General features: G+C 43.6%; 1 protein-coding gene across 2 annotated transcripts in view; it reads left to right on the plus strand.

The window, feature by feature from the left end:
- Positions 1-6,232: 6,232 nt before the first annotated feature.
- The window catches only part of gsdmeb (gasdermin Eb), a 53,278-nt gene continuing 36,506 nt past the window's right edge, over positions 6,233-23,004 (plus strand). The window contains exons 1-3 of one of the 2 annotated variants that reach the window (XM_063069300.1): positions 6,233-6,462; positions 15,239-15,470; positions 21,623-21,815. In XM_063069300.1, coding sequence (XP_062925370.1) covers positions 15,260-15,470; positions 21,623-21,815 — 404 coding nt within the window. In that variant the 5' untranslated portion in view covers positions 6,233-6,462; positions 15,239-15,259. Of the gene's footprint in view, positions 6,578-15,238; positions 15,471-21,622; positions 21,816-23,004 lie in introns of both variants that reach the window. The other variant, XM_063069301.1, reaches the window with a different exon arrangement.

Genomic DNA, 23,004 nt, shown 5'->3' on the forward strand with positions numbered 1-23,004 from the left:
AAAGCCCTAGCTCCCTTAATCTCTGATCATAATGCATACTCTCTAAACTCTCAAGCAGCATCCTGGTAAATCTCCTCTGTACCGTTTCCAATGCTTCCACATCCTTCCTATAGTGAGGTGACCAGAACTGGACACAATACTCCAAGTGTGGCCTAACCAGAGTTTTATAGAGCTGCATCATTACATCGCGACTCTTAAACTCTATCCCTGGACTTATGAAAGCTAACACCCCATAAGCTTTCTTAACTCCCCTATCCACCTGTGAGGCAACTTTCGGGGATCTGTGGACATGTACCCTGAGATCCCTCCGCTCCTCCACACTACCAAGTATCCTGCCATTTACTTTGTACTATAGAATGGTAATCATATCAAAATCAATGAATGACTGCCAAACTAGAGCTTTCAACCAGAGTACAGAAGACTCTGCAACTGTGCAAATGCAAAAGAAACAATTATATAAATAAATAAGCAATAAATATTGATAATATCAGTGTAAATAATTCTTATTCTAATTCTGGAAAAAAACAAGATTTGGAAGATTAGCAGTGGAAAATTTCAAAAATCAAAGATAACATCCTTGAAATAATAGCACAAGAACCAGAGAGGAACTGAGAAAGTCTTTTACATAAATGTGTGTTGGGATATATTAACTGAAAAGGTAGTGGTAGCAGATTATATAGTTCCAAAGCTCATCATGACCATATAGAAAAGAATATGTGGCACTTTGCAGTAAAATTAGTTGATAGGGAAAGGGGGTAAATTCAGAATCAGGTTTATTATTGCTGAAAGTTTTGTTTTTGCAGCAGCAGTACAGAGCATAAACACAAACTACTATATATCACAATAAGAACAATGGGTAGTAGTGTAATGGTTAGCACAATGGTTTATACAAACGTAATATAGGAGACCTGGGTTCAATTCCCACCGCTGCCTGTAGGCTCAGGGTGCTCCAGTTTCCTTCCACAGTCCAAAGTACCGGTTGGTAGGCTAATTGGTCATTGTAAATAGTCTCGGGATTAATTTTGGACTACATTAAGGCAGGAAACATGTTCCTGATGTTGGGGGAGTCCAGAACCAGAGGCCACAGTTTAAGAATAAGGGGTAGACAATTTAGAACGGAGTTGAGGAAAAACTTTTTCACACAGAGGGCTGTGGTTCTGTGGAATGCTCTGCCTCAGAAGGCAGTGGAGGCCAATTCTCTGGATTCTTTCAAGAAAGAGTTAGATAGAGCTCTTAAAGATAGCGGAGTGAAGGGATATGGGGAGAAGGCAGGAAAAGGGTACTGATTGTGGATGATCAGCCATGATCACAGTGAATGGTGGTGCTGGCTCGAAGAGCTGAACGGCCTACTCCTGCACCTATTGTCTATTGTCTATTGCTGCGCAGCATGGCTCGAAGGGCCGGATAGGCCTGTTTAGTGCTGTATCTCAATCAAAAAAAATTAAATAAAAATTAAATATCGCAAAAGAGAGCTTGGGTGGTATTCATGGGGTTGTGGACTGTTCGGACGTTGATTGGTGGAGGGGAAGAAATGGTTCCTAAAACATTGAGTGTGTGTCTTAAGGCTCCTGTAGCTCCTCATTGAAGATAAGAAGAGGGCATGTTCTGGATGGTGAGAGTCATTCATGATGGATGCTGCGTTCTTCAGATTCTTCTAATCCTGTGCATTGGCACCTCAACACTAGACGGTGATGTAACCAGTCAAAATGCTCTCCACGGTTCATCTATAAAAATTTGCCAGTCTTTGGTGACACCCCAAATATTTTCAAACTCCTAATGAAATATAACCTCTGCTGTGGCTTCATCGTAACCGCATCAATATGGTGGGCTGAGGATAGATCTTCAGTGACGCTGACAATCAGGAGCTTGAAACTGCTCAACATTTCTACTGCTGACCCCTTGATGAGAACTATTGTCATAGTCATAGTCATACTTTATTAATCCCGGGGGAAATTGGTTTTCGTTACAGTTGCTCCATAAATAATAAATAGAAATAGAACCATAGATAGTTAAATAGTAATATGTAAATTATGCCAGTAAATTATGAAATAAGTCCAGGACCAGCCTATTGGCTCAGGGTGTCTGACCCTCCAAGGGAGGAGTTGTAAAGTTTGATGGCCACAGGCGGGAATGACTTCCTATGACGCTCTGTGCTGCATCTCGGAGGAATGAGTCTCTGGCTGAATGTACTCCTGTGCCCACCCAGTACATTATGTAGTTGGTGGGAGACATTGTCCAAGATGGCATGCAACTTAGACAGCATCCTCTTTTCACATTGTATGTTCTTCCAATCACTCAACCAAGGTGAGAACTGATTTGGCCCAGGTAGATTTGAATGAAGGAATGGCAGACACACATGTAAGTGAACAATGGATGGACCTACATGAAAGAAATGGTTCCGGTAAGATCAACCAGCAGTTTAGGAGGTACAGGAGAGTGACACTCGATGTTTTAGGAACAGCTTCTTCCCCTCTGCCATCGGATTTCTGAACTGTCCATGAACACAACATCATTATTTCCCTTTCTCACTATTTATTTATTCATCATTTATTTTTATGTGTTCTGCTGCTGCAAAATAACACATTTCATGACATACAGATGATAAACCCGATACTGATACGGGTCCCTTTTGTGGACTGAGGGAGTACAAAGAGGACAGGGAGAAGCTAACCATGGTTGGGAAAAGGGGAAGGGAGAGGGGAGGGAGCAGGGAGCACCAGATAGATGTTCAGTATTGATCAATAAATCAATTATTTGGAATTAAATTAACTTGCCTGGTGTCTCAGGGCTGGGTGTGCCTGCACCAGTGCCTGGCACTCCTCTGCCACCTGCCCCACCCCTCCACCCACAACATTCCCACACCCTTTGCTCCCGCCAGACTTACAAACTCACTCTCCGCTCCACGTTTACAAATACAGTACTGTGCAAAAGTCTTAGGCGCCCTAGCAATATACCGTATACCTGCCTAAGACTTTTGCACAGTACTGTATGGCAGTGATGACCTGATTTTGATCCTGTCTCTGACATTTTCAAGGGAGAGCAATTAAAACGATAACAGAGGAGAAAGTCGGGGCCAGGAGAGGAGCAGTAAGGAGAGTACACAGTAAAGATGGTAAACTGATACATTGGAAAACAAAATATGCATCATTTGCTATGAAGCACTGCTTACTAAGTGTTTACTGCGCATTATTGATTTACTGGGTACCCATTGTATTTTCTACGGTATTTACTATGTAACCATTGACTTATTCGATAGAATAATCTATGTACTATTGACTCCTTAGAATGTAACCAAGTAAAAAGATAATGGTGGCAGATAGGATGATGAAACGTGCGACAGTATGTTAATGAAAGGCTAACTAAGAGATAACTGTGGCTAGGAATGAGAAAACACGTGGCCCAAATTGTAAACCAGGACATGATTAAATTAAGGGGTAAAAATAATAGTGGCAAGTCAGGAACTGGTATATTGGTGATATGCAACTGTAGACTGATTGGATATGCTAATGCAGCTAAGCCAGAAGAGTGCTATAAAAAATGCTATGTACAAAGATCGGCGGGCAATCAGCGACTGTCTCAGCTTTGATTTGCAAATTAAAACTTCTTGAAGAATCCTCTGCGTCTCCCGGTCATTTGTGGGACGCAAGAAACCACGACAGGTATAGGGTCTGATGCCACATTGATAGCACCTTTGGGAACTAAACTGACTATGGGCAGTTCGGAGGGAGATTGAAAAGAAATAAGGAACAAGATAAAAATATCAGCAGGAAAAGGAACTCTAACCCAAACTTCTGTAATATGTGCAAACTGAATACAAGCGATAAAAGAAGTGAGCTGGCCAGGGATCGAAAAGGAGAACTATTCGTGAAGACAAAGGCATGGGGGATTAGTAAATGAGTACTTCACAATAATATTTACCAGGGAGACTTTGTTCAAAGTAAATTTATTATCAAAGTACATATATCTCACCATATACAACCCTGAGATTCATTTTCTTATGGGCATCCTCAGTAAATCCAAGAAATAGAATAGAATCAATGAATAATGATAATAATAACAGTAATGAATCAATCAATTCTCTTGGAGTGCCAAAAGCGAGGTATCGTTGATATATCGAATGGGTTAAAACTGTACCGAAAACATTGCTGAAAAGGTAAACTGTGCATAAATAACCCAGTCCTCTTGGGTTGCCTGGTGAAGGGCCTTGCCGGAAACATTGGTTCTTTACTCCATAGGTGCTGCCTGACCTGCCGTGTTCCTCCAGCATTGTGTGTGTGTTACTCTGGATTGCATCCAAGTTGTTGATGCAGCAGGGAGTGGGAACTGTGAAGATATTGACCATGATCCGCCAAATGTAGAAATGGATTTTGTTCATTTGTTCGTTATGTGCCACGTCGTATGGCGTGGACGATCAGGCCCTTCCCACGACCACGACTGTTCTTGGCCACTTTCTCGACATAACTTTTTCCACGACACAATGTGTTGGAGGTGGGCGGGGCTGCAAGCATTGCCGCGCTTACGGCGTTAACATAGAATGGCCACAACTTTCTAACCCTAACCCGTACGTCTTTTGGAATGTGGGAGGGAACCGGAGATCCCGGAGGAAACCCACACTGTCTCGGCAAAACATATACTGTACACTAGAGACGGTGGCGGGAATTGGCCCCATTCGCTGATCACCGCCCCTGTAAAGCATGGCACTAACCGCTATGTTACCGTGTCAATCCATAGGAGCTTTCAATCTCAGGGACATTAAGATCATTACCCAATCTACTCGGTTTAAAAAGAGCGCAGCTGGCCAGGTCAAAGTACCAACAGGACACCCTTTACATTTTCTTGTACTTTATATTTCGCCGGTGGTGTCATGGCATTCGCACCGGACTTCGAGGGAGCCGAGTGGTCCCTGGTTCATCTGCGCTGGCTTGAGCTACCAACACGGCCTCGTAAAAATACACACACACACACACAATGCTTTAAAAACCGGCGACGTTGTCACCCGATGCTCCACGAGGCACGGAAAGGAACAATTTTGTCTGCCAAAAGGAGGAAATGAGCACACAGGGAAAACACCTGACCATTCAATAGAAATGATTAAGAGGCGTTTAAAAGTGTTGTCTGTGAAGTAACTCTTCCTCTGCCTACTGAATCTCTGGCTGCATTAAAGAAGAATCAGGTCTATTGTCAATTGACATCAGTGTTTGTCGAGTGGTGGACATTTGTTGTTTTATGGCAGCAATACAGTTCCAAATTCAAGATTCAATATTGTTTAATACATTTCCAGTAACAACTGTAAAAGCGAATGAAAGAATGGTTACTCCGGATCCAAAGCAGCGCCAAAACACACACACACACACACACACACACACACAGTAAATTCAAGCATAATAAAGTTACAATAAAACAAATAGTGCTCGCTATAGGTGGTTTTAAGCGGTATTTTCATTCCTACCGCTTTACAGATAGTCGGAAGTGGAGTGTTACCGCTATGACTTTAAATTAGAACAGCCGATGATATTGTTTCGGAGGTGAACACATTTCGCTTTCTTTTTGGCCCTCTCTGCCAATTGCTTCTGCTATTTGCTTCCCCGTGCTCTTACTGTCAACCCCAGATGCAAGATCCGATATTCTCGGCCGTTCTTGGGTGCGTGTGGTAACATTTGCCGCTATCTTGTGATCACGTGCCAAGAATCATTTAATTCCACTGTTTTAGATGACGTGATTTGATGTTATGCAGCAGCAGATTGCAAAGACATAAAAACAGTATCAATCACAGAACAAGTGGACGGTGCGAAATAAAAGGAGTAGCGAGGCACGAACATACACAAGATGCTGGAGGAACTCGGCAGGTCAGGAGGAGAGTCGGCGTTGGTCCCGTTGTAGGGCCCGGGTCCGAAATGTGGACTGTTTATTCCCCTCCACAGCAAGGCCTGCAGAGTTCTCCCAGCATTGGGCTTGTGTATATTACACCGGATTTCCAGCATTGGCGGAATATCTTCTCTTCATAATGAAGTAGTGTTCATTGGAGCATTCAGAAATCTGATGCCGGGGGTGGTAAGGGAGGGGAAAGCCTTGTCCAGACCTGCGCGGCAACATGACTACTCTTGTTCCATTATATATTTAAAAAAATCTAATTTAAATTACAAAACACATGTCCGACCCCCGGGCTGAGTCGTGGAGGAGGAAGTGAGGGAAATGCCGCGCCGCTCTGGGTTGGCCACATGATGCCGTGACTGGCGCCCTCTCACAAGCGGCAGCCCTGCACCGGGGAACAAGGCTCTATTGTGGTCACCACCTCCTGACTCGAAGGCACATCTGGTTGCCGGGCTGAGTGCCCGGGGCGGTAGCGTCCTGTCCCATCTCCGTCCGCTCGCCCCATCCCGGGAGACGCCCATAAACGGCGGCTGGAGAGATCTTGCCGACTGCTCTTGCTGCGCCCACTTGCTTCGGGGCTGGTTGCCTGAGGTGCGCTCTCTCACTCTCCTTCTCCTTTCCTCGGGTTATTTCGCCGGCACGCTGCTGTTTCGCTGACCGTCTCCCAACTTCGGTGCGGTCCATGCGTCTGGTGAGGTGTGGGAGGGTGAGTCGAGACAAGGGACCAAGTAGCGTGTACATATTCTCGCAGCTGATTTCCCTTCTGCTCCGCTTCGGGGCTTCAATTTTATTTATTTGTTTCTTAGTCTTGCGAACGTAGAGTCTGGGTGCATCTTGTGAATGCTGGGGTTGGAAATCGCGCGGCCTGCAATTGCATCGTTTGAAAGCGCATCTCGCCCGCTCTAAGGCGCGGTTAAAAAGCACTGAGATATTTCTCTGACATGTTAGTAATTGCACTTGTGATTCAGCAGGGCTAATGATACCGTGACATGTTGTGGTTACGCTGACAAATGGCATGTTCGAAGAGAAAGAGAGACTCTCAGCAATCGAGTGAACTGAAAAGCCGCTTTGGTTGACACATTTTGAATTGATTGATTTTAATCTGGTGTCAGTATCGCTATGAATCTGGAACAACGTTAATGTGTCCTTGGAGCCATTTCTTTTTAAATTAATCCATTTTGTAGGCAAAGTCGCTGCTCTATAAAACTGGTTGGAATATTGTGTTCAGTTTTGGTCGCCCCGTTATAGAATGTGAAAGTTTCAGGGAGGGCAGAGAGGAGATTCACCGGGATGCTGCCTGGATTGGGCAGCATGTCCTATGAGGAATGTTTGAGTGAGATAGAGGTTTGCCCTTTGGAGAAAGAGAGGTGATAGAGCTGTAGAAGATGATAATAGGCAGAGCTAGAGTGGACAACCAGAGATCCCCCCCCCCCCCCCGGTGGTTATGGCTAATACAACAGGATATAATTTTAAGGGTGATTGGATATAATTTTTAAGGGTACAACGCTGTCATGGACGGTCCCAAGCCCTGTTGTGAAAGGAGGAGGGTTGGGCATGAGTCTAGCAACCCATCCCATAAAAACCCAGAGCTACAGAAATGCCAGTGGAAGCTCCAAAGACTTCATCCCTGGAAGAGAAAAGATCTCTGCCAGGGCAAAGGACTCTGGCGAACTGCTGCCAGTGCCTATGCCCCAAGAGGCGTAATGGGCTTAAGCAAGGAGAAAACTATGGGGGGGTGGGGGATGTCAGAGGCAATTTTTATTTTACATAGAGAGTGGTAAGTGCATGGACTGCACTGCCGAGGAGGAGGTAGAAGGATATTTAAAATAATCTTAGATAGGCACATGGATGAAAAAATATGGAGACCTATGTGGGAGGATTTGATCTCGCAACAGGATAAAAGGATAGCACAACACTGTGGGCCAAATGGCCTGTCTTGTGCTGTGCTGGGTAAAGCATTTACCCAGCTATTTCACCTCCCCTGTCAGGCACTTCCTATCACACCTGCAGTCCTCACATTGACCTCATAAGCCACTTCAGAACCCGAAACACATCGCCATCAATCCGGATGAACTATCTCCGTCAGGATAACTGTGGTGGTGTTTCCCCTGTGCTGCCATTGTGTTGTGATAATGCTGTTTGATTTGCCATAGTATTTATGCAGCAGGTGAGGTTTCTGGTTAATGTTGATATTAATGATGGGGGTGGGAGTCTGGGAAACGGTGATGCCCCTTAATATCAAAAGGAGGTGTTAGACTCTTATTGGCCATTGACTGGTGTTTCTGTGCCACATATGTTTATTTATTCTATTTTATTTAGAAACAGCATAGTTTGCGTGGCAGGGTGGGTATACATCTCTACCAAAGGAGATGTGAGAACATAAGACCAAAAGATATAGCAGATTTAGGCAATTTGGCCCATCAGGTCTGCTCGGCCTCCTTCCCTCCGCTAGCCTGCAGGTCACCCTTGGGCAAGGTGTAGCACCTGCTTAGTCCCCCCAAACAGGGTCACGTGAAGCCATGGAAGCAGGTGGTGGATGGTCAATGAACAGCTGGTGCACGTCACAAGTCCTGATTATGCGACCACTGACGCCAGGCAGACAATCTCTGAAGAGTATTGATAATAGCTGGAGTGAGGGGGGAAATCACCCGTCTTGTAAAGACACTACCCAGAAGAAGACAATGGCAAACCACTTCTATAGAAAAATTTGCCAAGAACAATCATGGTCGTGGCACCATGATCGCCTACACTGAACGACACGACACATAACAATGACGATGATATTGTCAGCATAATAACATCAGGTCTGCGCTGCCCAATCATACTCATGTGACCAATTAACCCATACGTCTTTGGAATGTGGGAAGAATCCAGAGCACCTGGAGGAAACGTGTAGTTACGGGGTGAATGTACAAACTCTTTACAGACAGCAATGGAAATGAACCCGGGTTGCTGGTGCTAAAATGGCATTACAGTAACCGCTATGCTACTGTGCTGCCCCATGTTATTTGGCACTCATCAGTCCGTGACAGAGTGGTGTCTTCATCTTGTTACCAGTTAAAGAGGATTGTCTGTGAGGAAATCCTGTGATTTCCTGGGACTGGGATGATTGACTTCTGATAAACTGCATCTTCCACCGAAGTGCCAAATGTGACTCAACCATTGACGAGTTTCTCCCTTTCCCACTGATTAGTTTTTTGGGCTGCATTGAGGTCACACTTGATCAAATGCTGCCTTCAGATCACGGGCAGACAGTCGCAACTCTAGAATTGAGGTGCTAAGTGACCTTAACAAAACCCAGATTAGGCATTGATAGCACATTCCTTTCCTGATAATTCGCTGGTAATCTGATACCCAGATTAGAAAGGGGTAAATAATGAACATAATCAAGTATGGTTTCTCTCTACTCTTGTTTGCGAGAATGAATTTAACAATCCTTGTACTTAGATGAACAGTTACTTTGAAAAATGTCAAAGCATTAACATTTTACATTAAGTAAAAGAAGCAAATTACTCAGGTGATTAGAAATGTGATTTCTAAATTGTACAATAAGGTTTCTTAACTAGAACAATCTGTGTCATTCCACTCAAAATTCTTCTCCAACTCAATTGGGAGTGAGTATATCTAATTAACATTTGTTATATTACTAAGGCTGCTGCTTCACCAAAATTAAGTTTTTTTTTCTTGCTTTCAAAGCGTGCATGAATGGTGTTGAGCTCATCTGGGCGTGAACCATCACAGCCATTCATGATGGTAGATTTTGCATTGTAGGAAATTATGGCCTGCAGACCCTGCCAGAGCTGACGTAACGTGGGATGTTAGCTGACTGAGTGAAAAATGCGATTGGTGCAAAACTTGTGGTTTTAAATTATACTGTATAGCTTCTCACGAGACCTGGTCTACTTTTGTAAATACTTACAACTTATCATGGTTCAAAAATAATATTCTGTGACCTGCATCATGTTCTTTTCAACAGCAGTAAGTAAGATATTATTCTAAATATATGAAACTAGTTAATTAAAATGTGACAAAGAGAAAGAAAATCAGAGTCAGATTTAATATCACTGGCATATCTCATGAAATTTTGAAGAAGTCAAAATTCATGAATGTTGAATAAGTCAAACAGAACTTTGGCTGGGTTAGGTTTTTCAGTCTATTGTTTGTAAAACGGTGAAAGTCTAGTTCGTAACTGAAGTATGCTAAATTAAAATTGAGGTCCAATCCAAATTAAAAGATATTTAAAGTTTCACAGAAGTGTTTGAAGAAACAAAATTAATGATTTAAAATTAGAATTGCCAAGCTTGATAGGGTGTCCATTATAGGCTGGTCACCAGGAATAAAGAAACCTGGGAATAACTGAAGCTGTTGGTGAGAACGTTGGCTAATGGACAGGAAAGTGAGAGCAGTAGAGAATGGTTGGTTATTGGATTGGAGAAGTTACAACAGGAACATTATCTCCTTCGTGCCAATTAATAACTTTGGGGGGAGGGGGTACGAGGCACAATTTTCCAAGTTTTCAACAGCACTGAGGGTAGAGGCATGGTGGACCATGAGGAGAGCAAAGATAGTGTGCGATGAGATAGAGATAGGCTGTTGGAATGAGCAGTGGTAGTAACATTTTTCTGCTGAGAAATATGAATGTTAGGTAGGAAGAATGGAATGTCACATTATAAACTTACAATGTATATTTGTGTAAATAATTGAAATTAGCTGGACAGGTTTTTAAAAAATTATTTCATTAACAAATAGAGTGCAAGAGCAAGGTGGCCACAGTGAATCTCTCTATAATACATGGTTTCGGAATTTCATAAAGGACTTAGAGCAGAGGTTCCCAAACTAGGGTCCGTGGTCTCCTCAGTTAATGGCAAGGCTCCATGGCATAAAAAACGGTTGGGAACCATTGATTTATAGGGTGCAGCAGAGATCCTAGAACAAACAACCATAGAGTCCTTTCAGCCCACAATGTTGTGCTAACTTATATAGACCTGAGCTTCGCCATGGATAGTCACAGGCCCGGCTGCAGAAGGAGGAGGGTTGGGCATGAGGCTAGCAACCACATCCTGTGAAAGCCCAGAGCCTCGTGGGGCTAGCAACCACATCCTGTGAAAGCCCAGGGCCTCGTGGGGCTAGCAACCACATCCTGTGAAAGCCCAGGGCCTCGTGGGGCTAGCAACCACATCCTGTGAAAGCCCAGGGCCTCGTGGGGCTAGCAACCACATCCTGTGAAAGCCCAGGGCCTCGTGGGGCTAGCAACCACATCCTGTGAAAGCCCAGGGCCTCGTGGGGCTAGCAACCACATCCTGTGAAAGCCCAGGGCCTCGTGGGGCTAGCAACCACATCCTGTGAAAGCCCAGGGCCTCGTGGGGCTAGCAACCACATCCTGTGAAAGCCCAGGGCCTCGTGGGGCTAGCAACCACATCCTGTGAAAGCCCAGGGCCTCGTGGGGCTAGCAACCACATCCTGTGAAAGCCCAGGGCCTCGTGGGGCTAGCAACCACATCCTGTGAAAGCCCAGGGCCTCGTGGGGCTAGCAACCACATCCTGTGAAAGCCCAGAGCCTCGTGGGGCTAGCAACCACATCCTGTGAAAGCCCAGAGCATCAGAGACACCAAAAGAAGCTCCAAAGACCTCATTCCTGGAGAGGAAGGATCTTGAAGATGGGCTACACCTGGGAACAACTTGAAAGACGGGCCTAGAATGGAGGACTCTGATGAGTTGCTGTCTGCAGCCTATGCCCCAGTAGGGGTGATGGGCTTAAAAGGAGATATAAACCTACTGCATGAACAATCTAACCTTCCTTTCTACATAATCCATAAACCTCCATTTTCCTTACATCTATGGGCCTATCTGTGAGTTTCTTAAATGTCCCTATTTCATCAGTCTCTACCACCAACCACAGGTGTGTTCCAGACACTCTCACAATTCTGTAAAAAAACAAAACTACATCTGACATTCTGAAAAGTTCCCTAAACCTTCCTCCACTCACCTTAGACAGATGTTCAGTGGACATCGACCACTTTCGCCCTGTCCACTCCATCTTCTCATAGACTTATACACCTCTATCAAGTTGCCTCTCATCCTCCTTTGTACCAAAGTGTAAAGCCCGAGCTCGCTCAACCTTTCTTCGAGTTATTCCTGGGATGAGGTACTTTGTGGATAACCTGGAAGAGCTGGGGATTGTTGTGTATTTAATATTTCAATCACATTTGAGTAATCTTCGAGGACCTCATGTGGTCTGTACATACCGACTGTTTGGTGAAAAAAGCACAACAGCACCTCTTTCACCTCCGATGGTTAAAGAAATTTGGCTTGAGTCCCCAGATCCTAAGGACTTTCTACAGGGGGAAAATTGAGAGCATCCTGACTGGCTACGTCACTACCTGGTATGGAAAATATACCCCTCTCAGTCGCAGGAATGCAGAGAGTGGTGCGGACAGACCGGCACATCTGTAGATGTGAACTTCCCACTATTCCGGACACTTACAACGACAGGTGCATAAAAACGGCCCGAAGGATCATTTTGGACCTGAGTCACCCCAAGCACAAACTGTTCCAACTGCTACCATCCGGGAAACATTACCACAGCATAAAAGCCAGCACCAACAGGCTCCAGGACAGCTGCTTCCACCAGGCCATCAGACTGATTAATTCACACTGACACAATTGTATTTCTATGTTATATTGCCTATTCTGTTATGTATCTTACTGTACATACTATTTATTACAAATTACTGTAATTTGCACATTGCACATTCAGACAGAGATGTAACGTAAAGATTTCTACTCACGTATGTGAAGGATGTAAGAAATAAAGTCAATTTGAATTCTTTGTATGTGTGTATAATTTTTATCTATAATTAGTTTAAGCATTCATTGTGGATTATATGTATAAATATGTGAATGGCATACATCATGTTAGCACGTCATATGAGTGCACCTTGCTTAAAGTAAAGACAAAGTTACACCCGTATTTCAGACTCCCCACCTCTTCCTTTGAACTAAGTTAATGTTTTGAAGTTACAAAACATGACAGGGATGTTCTGTATGGAGCAGAGGAAGTGGTAAGGAGATCTGGTAGGGCAGAATGAAATACAATGTCATGGGCAGCGCAGTAGGGTAGCGGTTGGCTTAAAGCTTTACAGCACCAATGATCAGAAGATTAGGATTCAGTTCCTACCTCTGTCTCCCCATGACCACCTGGATGAAATAGTGAGGGTAAATTCAATATAGTATCAAAAACAAGATGGAGAAGTTTACAGAAAGAAATATGGGGAGAAGGTGTGGAGTGGGACTAGTTAACTTGCTCTGCCACTTCATCATTCCTGACATCTAACCTAATACAATTTTTTTATTTGTCTCTCCCTCCTTCCCCCCTTTCTCAGCCCTTTAAAAACTAGCTTTATCTCTTGTGGCATGGTAGCATAGTGGTCAGCACAATGCTTTACAGTACCAACGACCCAGGTTCATTTCCTCCATGTGCTCCAGTTTCTTCCCACAGTCCAAAGACATACCGGTTGCTAGGTTAATTGGTCATTGTAAATTGTCCCGTGTTTACGCTAAGATTAAATCGGGGGTTGCTGGGTCGTGCAGCACGAAGTAGCTCGATAAATAATATTTACTATTAATTGAAGAGTGACTGACTTGAAACATTAATTCTATTTCTCCCTTCTCAGATGCTGCCTGACCAGCTGAGTATTTCCATCATTTTAATTAAAATATAGTAGTATTTGTAGACGTTGTAAAGCTGTAGATTTTTTAAAACAACCTTTTTTCATCATCAACAACAGCAATTCTGCAGATGCTGGAAATTCAAGCAACACACATCGAAGTTGCTGGTGAATGCAGCAGGCCAGGCAGCATCTCTAGGAAGAGGTACAGTCGATGTTTCAGGCTGAGACCCTTCGTCAGGACCCTGTAACGTCGACTGTACCTCTTCCTAGAGATGCTGCCTGGCCTGCTGCGTTCACCAGCAACTTTGATATGTGTTGCTTTTTTCATCATCTCTGAAAGGGTTCTGTAAAATATCTACATATTGATGGGTTTTGCATTAACACTCATCGATGCAATCTTACCTTGCAACAAAAAATAGGGTAAAAGTCCTGATTCCCTCTGTTTTGGAATTTTAAAAAATCATTCTCAAAAATCCTTTCTGGTTTCAAACAGATCTGTATCAATTGATCTCTTCTGCAGGAGAGAGGTATTTGATCATCATATTATCAGTGCTGCCTCACCATCTTACAAAGTACAGTACTGTGCAAAATTCTTAGGGACACATATATAACTAATGTACCTCAGATTTTTGCACAGCACTATGTTTGTCAATGTGGAGCAGAGAGCGAGATTGTAAATCTGGCCAGAACAAAGGATGTTGGGGATGTTGAGGTTGAAGCACCACCGGAGGGGCATGGGACAGGCGGCAGAGAAGTGCCAGGGTGGGGGTGGTACAGGTGCAGACACACCCAGCCCTGAGACACCAGACAAGGTTAATTGATGCCAAACAATTGGTTTATTGATCATTACAAAATGTCTCTCTGGTGCTTCCCGCTCCCTTCCCCTTTTTCCAACCATGATTTCCCCTCTCCTATATCAGAATTAGATTTATCACCACTCACATGTCATGAAATTTGTTCTTTTTGTACTGTGCAATATATAAAATTACTACAGTACTATGCCGAAGACTTTTGCCCTGTACAGTATAGCATTTTTATGCACACTTTTGAGATGAGGTACGTGAATTTCAGCAATATGCACACATTTCCCTCTGATCTTTTTTGAAGACTCCTGATTGCTGGAAAATATCTTAACAAAGCGTTACTTTAATTATAAGTCACATTCCTTACAAACATCTGTTAATTAATAGCAGAATTTCTTGTAGTTTGGGACCAGATTTGGAGCTTGCTGATTTCTTTGGCTGCTGTAGATGTTGGAAGGCTTGCCTGTCTGGACAGTACAAGTCAGTTCAGTCAGTGGGCTCCACCAGAGTGCAGGGGGTGATGTGGCGCGGCGTGCATGCTGGTGTCAGTGCTGTCTTCTAGTGTTCACTCAGCAGAATAAAAGTTGTGTTGTGATCAACTGCAGACTGCTGCAACATTCATAGAGTCTGGGACTTGGATTTTTTTTGTGTGTGACTGTATTTTACTGCTATTTTATATGCACTGTAAGTGCCTTGTGCTGTGTATGAACGTTGGTACTGTGTTTTGCACCCGAGCCATGGAATAGTAGTGTTTCATTTGACGGTATTTGTGGGTATTCATGTATGGTTGAATGATAATTAAATTTGAACATAAATTTTCTCTGTATAGTCACTCCATATGTACTGGTGTTTTTGTTTAATCAATCTGTTGTCACTGTTTACGTTTATTTTATAGGTTCACGAATAATACTTCAAAATGTTTGCAAAGGCAGCGAGTAGCTTTGTAAAGCAGATCGAAAGCAGCGGCGACCTGATTCCGGTCAGCAGCCTGAATGATTCCGATAAGCTGCAGCTCTTGAGCTTGGTAACCAAGAAGAAGACAGGGTGGTTCTGGCAGAAGCCCAAATATTACCCCTCTTCATTTACCCTTCAAGAAATACTGACTGACGATACACCCATCAAACCTGGTACGGAGTTTTGCTAATGTACAACTGCTGATGACAGGAACTTTGTGAAATGTAAACACCAGCGATTCCGCAGGTGCTGTAAATCCAGAGCAACGCACAAAATGGTGGAGGAACTCAGCATCTGTGGAAGGGAATGAATGGTCAGCTTTTCGGGCCGAGACCCTTCATCAGCACTGGGAAGGCGGGGGGGGGGGGAGAAGCCAAATAAAAGGGTGGGGGAGGGGAAGGAGTACAAATTGGTAGGTGATAGGTGAGACCAGGTGAGGGGGAAAGTGGGTGAGTGGGGAGGAAGGAATGAAATGATTCTCTATTCTGACTCCCCTCTTACCCCTTCCCTTTCACTCATCTGCCCATCACCTCCCTCTGGTGCCCCTCCTCCTTACCTTTCTCTCAATTTCAAGTTCAAGTTTAATTGCCATACTGAATAGCCTTTTTCCATATTTTCTGAATCAAGACCAGCATACCTCAAGGTGCCAGCTTAGCTCACTGCTCTACTCTCTCTACACCCATGATTGTGTGGCAAGGCACTGCTCGATAACCACCTATAAGTTTGCGGACAACGTAACTATTGTGGGCAGATTTCCAGATAGTGACGAGGTGGTGTACAGGAGTGAGGTAGATCAGCTGGTTAAGTGGTGCAGCAGCAACAACCTTGCACTCAACGTCATTAAAGACCAAAGAATTGATAGTGGACTTCAGGAAGGGCAAGTCGAAGCAACACACCAGTCCTCACTGAGGGTTCAGAAGTGGAAAGGGTGAGCAGTTTCAAGTTCCAGGGTGTCAACAGCTCTGAGGATCTATCCTGGCCCCAACATATTGATACAATTACAAAGAAGGCACAACAGTGGCTATATTTTATTTGGAGTTTGAGGAGACTTGGTATGTTGCCTAAGGCACTAGCGAATTTCTACAGATGTGTCATGGAGTGCATTCCAACTGGCTGCATCACCGTCTGGTACACAGGATCGGGGGAAAAAGCTGCAGAAAATTGTAAACTCAGCCAGCTCCATCATGGGCACTAGCCTCCCCAGCATCGAGGTCACCTTCAAAAGCTGATGCCTCAAATAGGCAACAACCATTTTTCAGGACCCCCACCATCCCAAACATCGTCTCTTCTCACTGCTACCGTCAAGAAAGAGGTATAATGTAGGAACGTAAAGACACACACTCAATGTTTCAGGAACAGCTTCATCCCCTGTCGTCATATTTCAGAATGGACAATGAACCCATGAACACTTCCTCAGTATTTTCCCCTCTGTTTCTGCACTACTTATTTAATTTAATTGTTTATACTGTATAGATACTGATTATAATTTATGGTTTTTATTGTTATGCATTTAATACACTGCTGCCACAAAGCAACAAATTTCACAACATGCACCAGTAATATTAAATCTGATTCTGATTCCGATCTGTGATCTAAATCAACGTCTTGTCCAGATGTCAGCACCTCCAAAGATTGTATTTTGCTGCCCCAGTACCACGCTGACAAGCTAATCTCAATTTTATTTAGAGATACAACACGGTAACAGGCCCTTCTGGCCCAGCGAGTCTGTGCTGCCCAAGCACATCGACGTGACCAATTAACCTACTAACCTGTACGCCTTTGGAATCTGGGAGCAAACCAGGAAGAAACCCACGTGGATTTTTTTTATGGGTTCTTTTGGGCTTCTTGTTTTGTGGCTGCCTATAAGCAGATAAATCTCAAGGTTGTCTAATGTTTACATACTTTAATAATAAACGTACTTTGAGCTTTTGGGCCTGGTGAGAATGTACAAACTTCTTACAGGCAGTGGCGGAATTGAACGGGTGCTGTAATAGCGTGACGGTAACCGTGCACTACCGTGCCACCCTAATCGTGTAGTGACAAGAAGACCTGTCCTGGATGGTGAGGGTCCTTCTTTGTTGAGGTACCATCCCTTGAAGATATCCTCAGTGGTGGTGGTGGCAAAGAATCTCTTAACTTTTATTCCCACACGTTTTAATGCCTTTTTTCCACTTTGGCACACATTCGAATGCTATTAGACAGATATCTCATCTGAACAAATGTTGGCTTTGACAAGAATAGCTCCCTATGTATTCACATTGACTGAGTTGTCAGTCATTAAACAGGAAACTGATGCAAAGAACAAAGATCCATAGCAGTACCCTGTACAGAGGGACTACTGTTTATAGCTGTGGCTTGAACAAAATGCCAATATATGTCTCCCTGCTGAGAGATTTGTTGTAGATTTTAATGCTGAGCGGAAAAATAATCTGTGATCTAAGTGACTTTGTGGAATGACTGTTGGTGCCAGAAGGGGTGGTTTGATCATCTTGGAAACTGTTGATGTCCTGGGATTATGAACAGTTCTTGCATTCCACCTGGAGAGCAGAAGGTGGCATTTGGATTAGAGAATTGTCTTGTCTTCAAAAGCCTTGTATGATTGTGCTTCTATCAACTGTATATGCAGTTGAATTCCAGAGAATAATTGTTCTTTGTGCATAAATAAATGTGAAAATCCTCACACTTTTGCCCCAGATTTCAGAATCAGAATCAGGTTCACTGACGTATGTTGAGAAATTTGTTGTTTTGCAGCAGTAGTACAGTGCAATGTATAAAAATCCTATAAGTTTCAATAGGAACATATAGAAAACATGTAGTGCAAAAAGAGAACAAAAGACTGAGGTATTCTTCATGCACCGTTCAGAAATCTGATGGTGGAAGAAAAGATGCCGTTCCTAAAACATTGAGTATGGGTCTTCAAGCTCCCGTAGCTCCTCATTGTTGTTAGAAATGAGAGGGGTGCATGCCCTGGATGACTGGAATCTTAAATCCACGTTCCCAAGTCGTTGAGACATCAGCAAACTGTATAAAAAACTATATAAACTGGTCCATGATGTGGCACATCTCCATTAAATTTCCTCTCGGCCTCCTTTGGTCAAAGGAGAACAATAGCATCTTAGACCATAAGACATAGTATTGGACTATTTGGCTCATTGAGTTTTCAATTATAACTGATTTGTTGTCCCTCTCAACTTAATTTTCAAATGCCTTCTCCCGGTATCCTTTGACACCCTTACTAATGGAGAATCTATCAGCCTCTGCTTTAAGTATACCTCGTGACTTGGCCTCCACTGCCTCTTATGGCAATGAATTCCACAGATTCACCATCCTCTGCTAAAGAAATTCCTCCTCTTATCTGTTCTAAAGGGATGTCCTTCTATTCTGAGACTGTGCTCTTTGGTCCTCAACTCTCCCACTAATGGAAACATCCACTCTATCTAGGCCTTTCAGTTGATATTTCAGGCCAAGACCCTTCACCATGTGTACTCTTTTCCATAGATGCTGCCTGCCCTGCTGAGTTCCTCCAGCATTTTGTGTATGTTGCTTGGATTTCCAGCATATGCAGATTTTCAGGTGTTGTCGGGCTTTCAATATTCGATAGGTGCTCTAATATACAAGAAAAAACACCATTGGAACCAAACAAAATAACAAAGTTCACTTGTAGAGCAAAGTGGTTATAGTGTTGCAAGACTAAGGTGGTGAAGTAGGTTGTGCAGGTTGGGTCAAGATGCAAATGGTTGAAAGGAAGACGACTTCAGGCTTCTGTACCTGGTGGCTGATGGTAGCTGCGAGAAGATGGCACAGCCAGATGGTGGGGATCTTTGATGATGGATGCTGCTTTTTTGAAACAGCACCAATGATGGGGAGGGATCCACTGCTCATGGCAGCTTTTTGCATTCCTGTTTTTTTTTATATAGATAGATATGTAGAGTTTGTAGTCTTTCGCACATTGGTTGTTTGCCTGTCTTGTTGTGTGCAGTTTTTACATTGATTGTATTGTGTTTCTTTGTATTTACTGTGAACGCCTACAAGAAATTCAATGGTTCAGAGGTTGCATTGAATATCAGAGAATGTATACAGATTCTTACTCTTCGTAGACATCCACGAAACAAGAAAACCCCAGAGAATGAATGACAAAAAAATGTTAGAACCCCGAAGCACACCCTCCCACAAACAAGCTGCAGCAAAGCATCAACCCTCCCTCTCCTCCCAATTGTTCCAGCGGGAAGCATCACCCCCTCCCCACCATTGACCATGCCCCCAAAGAGACTATGATCTAGAGTTAATTAAAAAACTCCAGTCCATAACCAGCACTTTGACATGTCACAGTCTCTTTCACTAACGAGGGGGAGAGAGTTGTCACTCCCTCCACCGCGAGAGGGGAGACCAACAGCTCGCTTTTTCATTGCTACAGTCTGCAGCATCACTTTATTTCTCCGACTCAAGAATTGGCAGCAAACTCTCTCTGTCCATAGAAAGAGGGAGCAATCACTCAAGTACAGAGGCCTCTGACGGCTGCAGCCGCTGATTGGATGTTCCAATCTCCCGCGGCGCTGGTGAGGAATCATACCCTGAGGGCACACGTCTTCCAGGCTGCTCCTGGAGCCATCGAAAACGCTACGCCGCTGGGCCAGCTCCAAGAGCGGGCACCCACTGCCATGAAGAACAGCAGTTTGAGTGCAGCTATAGATCACGGACTCCCAACAGAATCCCAGCCACCTTGAGAAAGGAAAGAACAAACATTAAAGAGGAATTTAAGCTGTTTTGCAGATGAATGTGAAGAAATCGCCCTCTGGCGGCGCCTCAGCTCCTTCCCTCTGGTGACATATACGTATGCACTTCGATGATAAATTTACTTTGAACTTTGTGCATTCAAACGGACCAGGACACCACCTGCAATGATGCTTGCTACAGTTTGCTCATATGGCAATGAAGAGGTATATAGGAGTAAGGTAGATCAGCTGGTTGAGTGCTGTTTAACAACAACCCCACACTCAATGTCAGCAAGACTGAGGAACAGACCTCCCTTTCTCTCCTCCTCTACCAGTGGTGCTAAAAAAACATATTCAGCCATGGCTGCACCAAGTTTTACCTCAACAAAAGAGCCTTCCCTGTAAGAGGTCCAGGCAAGCTTTTAACTGCACTAATTAGTTTGCACTAATATTAACCACTCACAAATTTTGGTCTTCAAAGTGATGTGCTTAAAACAATCACCTGCATAAAGTGAACGCTGAAATCAGGAAAATGAGAATTCAGCTTGAATTTAGTACATGTACCTCAGCAGACCAATAAGTACGTACACTCAATGGCCACTTAATTAGGTAACACCTGCTTGTTAAAGCACATCCCTGATCAGCCAATCATGTGACAGCAACTCAATGTATAAAAGCATGCAGACGTGGTCAAGAGGTTCATTCATTGTCCAGACCAAACATCGAAATAGGGACGAACTGTGACCTAAGTGATTTTGACCATAAAACGGTTACTGGTGCCATTTGCGGTGGTCTGAGTACCTCAGAAACTGCGGATCTCCTGTGATTTTCATGCATAACAGTCTCTAGAGCAGGGGTTCCCAACCTTTTTTTATACCATGGACCAATACAATTAAGCAAGGAGTCCATGGACCCCAGGTTGGGAACCCCTGCTCTAGAGTTTACAGAGACTGGTTCGAAAAACAAAAAAAAAATCCCTTGAGTGGCAGTTCTGTGGTTGAAAATGCCTTGTTTAATGAGAGAGGGTAGATGAGGATGACCCAACTGGTTCAAGCTGATAGGAAGGTGACAGTAACTCAATTAACCACGCGTTACAACAGTGGTGTGTAGAAAAGCGTCACTGACATACAGCATGTCAACCCGTGAAGTGGTTAGGCTGCAACAGCGATCTTTTCCAATGTAATCTTGTAGCTGGAATTGCTCATCTCTGAATTTTTTCCAGACAAACTTTTCTTCACATCTTCACTTTCTGTGGGACCTTCAAGTTACCCCTAAAAGTCAAAGAGCTGAAATGGATGCAGTACATTTGTAGGCTCATCGGCTTTTTATACACTAGCCTAAAAAAATTGTTATTTCGATCCTGTTCATCGTGTCCTATATTACAAATGAAATTAGATTTTCTGCATTCAGAAGTTTGTAATTTTGATTGTATTTTATAAACCTAAATTCATCAGAAGCATAAATCTTTCTGATGTTTATCAGATGTCACTAGAACAATTGCCTTAAGAACTGTTTATCGTAAAGCGTGCTGGGAACTAAGCCCGTGTTGTGAATAGTTAAATGCTCACATTGTGCATTCAGTTGTTGAACTAAAAAGGACTTTGTTTTTGCAGTTGTCACAGAATCCGCTTTTCTCAAGTATGAAGGAAAATTTGAAGAAAAGGTGGAGGCGAGCACAGACACAAAATTTGCCAACTTAAGCTTCGATCTAGAAGGTCAGGATGCTGTGGAGCTAAAATCTTCGTTTGGGGACTTGCAGAAAGAAGAAATAGATTTGCAGCAGCTCTTGAAAATAGTTGAGAAAAGGTAAAGTTTTTTTTAAAACCTCTAGCTTTGTTTGTGTTTATGTGGGGAAACAAACTCACAATCAGGTTTGTCATCACTGACATACACTCAGTTGCCACTTTATTAGCTACACCTGGTACACCAGCTCATTAAGACAAAAATCTAGTCATCAGCCAATCATGTGGCAGCATCTCAATGCATGAAAGCATGCAGACCTGATCAAGAGGTGCAGTTGTTCTTCAGATCAAACGTCAGAATGGGGAAGAATTGTAACTATGGAATGATTGATGGTGCCAGACGGGGTGGTTTGAGTATCTCAGGAACTGCTGATCTCCTGGGATTTTCACTCACAACAGTCTCTAGAGTTTACAGAGAATAGTGTGAAAAACAAAAGAAACATCCAGTGAGGGGCAATTATCTCGGTGAAAGCACCTTGTTAACGAGAGAGGTGACAGAAAAATTCCCAAACAGGTACATGCTGACAGGAAGGCAACAGTAACTCAAATAACCACGTGTTACAATAGCTGTGTGCGGAAGAACATCTCTGAATGCACAAAGCATCGAACCTTGAAGTGGATGGGCTACAGCAGGAGAAAACGTACTGGAGATAGCTAATGAAGTAGCCACTGAATATACAGTACTGTGCTAAACTCTTAGGCACATATATAGCTAGGGTGACTATGACTTTTGCACAGTACTGTAGTAATTTTATGTATTTCTCTGTATTATTGCAAGAGAAAACAAATTTCATAACCCAGACGATGATAAACCTGATTCTCATGTGGGTCTCTATTGTGGACTGACAGTGAGAGGGGGACAAAGGGAGAGGAATCATGGTTGGGAAAAGGGGAAAGGAGAGGGGCTGGACTGGGAAGCACCAGGGAGACATTCTGTAATGATCAATAAACCAATTGTTTGGAATCAAATTACTTGCCTGGTGACTCAGGGCTGGGTGTGTCTGCACCCGTGCCACCTCCCACCCCTGGCACTCTTTCTCTGCCCCCTGTCCCACACCCCTCCCGCAGCATTCCAACCTCCCGATTCCCAACTTCCCTTGCTCCCAACAGATTTACGAACTTGTTCTGCACTCCACATTGACAAATACAGTACTGTGCAAAAGTCTTAGACACCCTAGCTATGTATATGTGCCTAAGACTTTTGCACACAGTACTGTTTGTCTTGAATTTGTTTTGTGGCAGCAGAACAGTGC

Source organism: Mobula hypostoma, chromosome 17 (assembly GCF_963921235.1).
Source record: "Mobula hypostoma chromosome 17, sMobHyp1.1, whole genome shotgun sequence".
NCBI lineage: Eukaryota > Metazoa > Chordata > Chondrichthyes > Myliobatiformes > Myliobatidae > Mobula > Mobula hypostoma.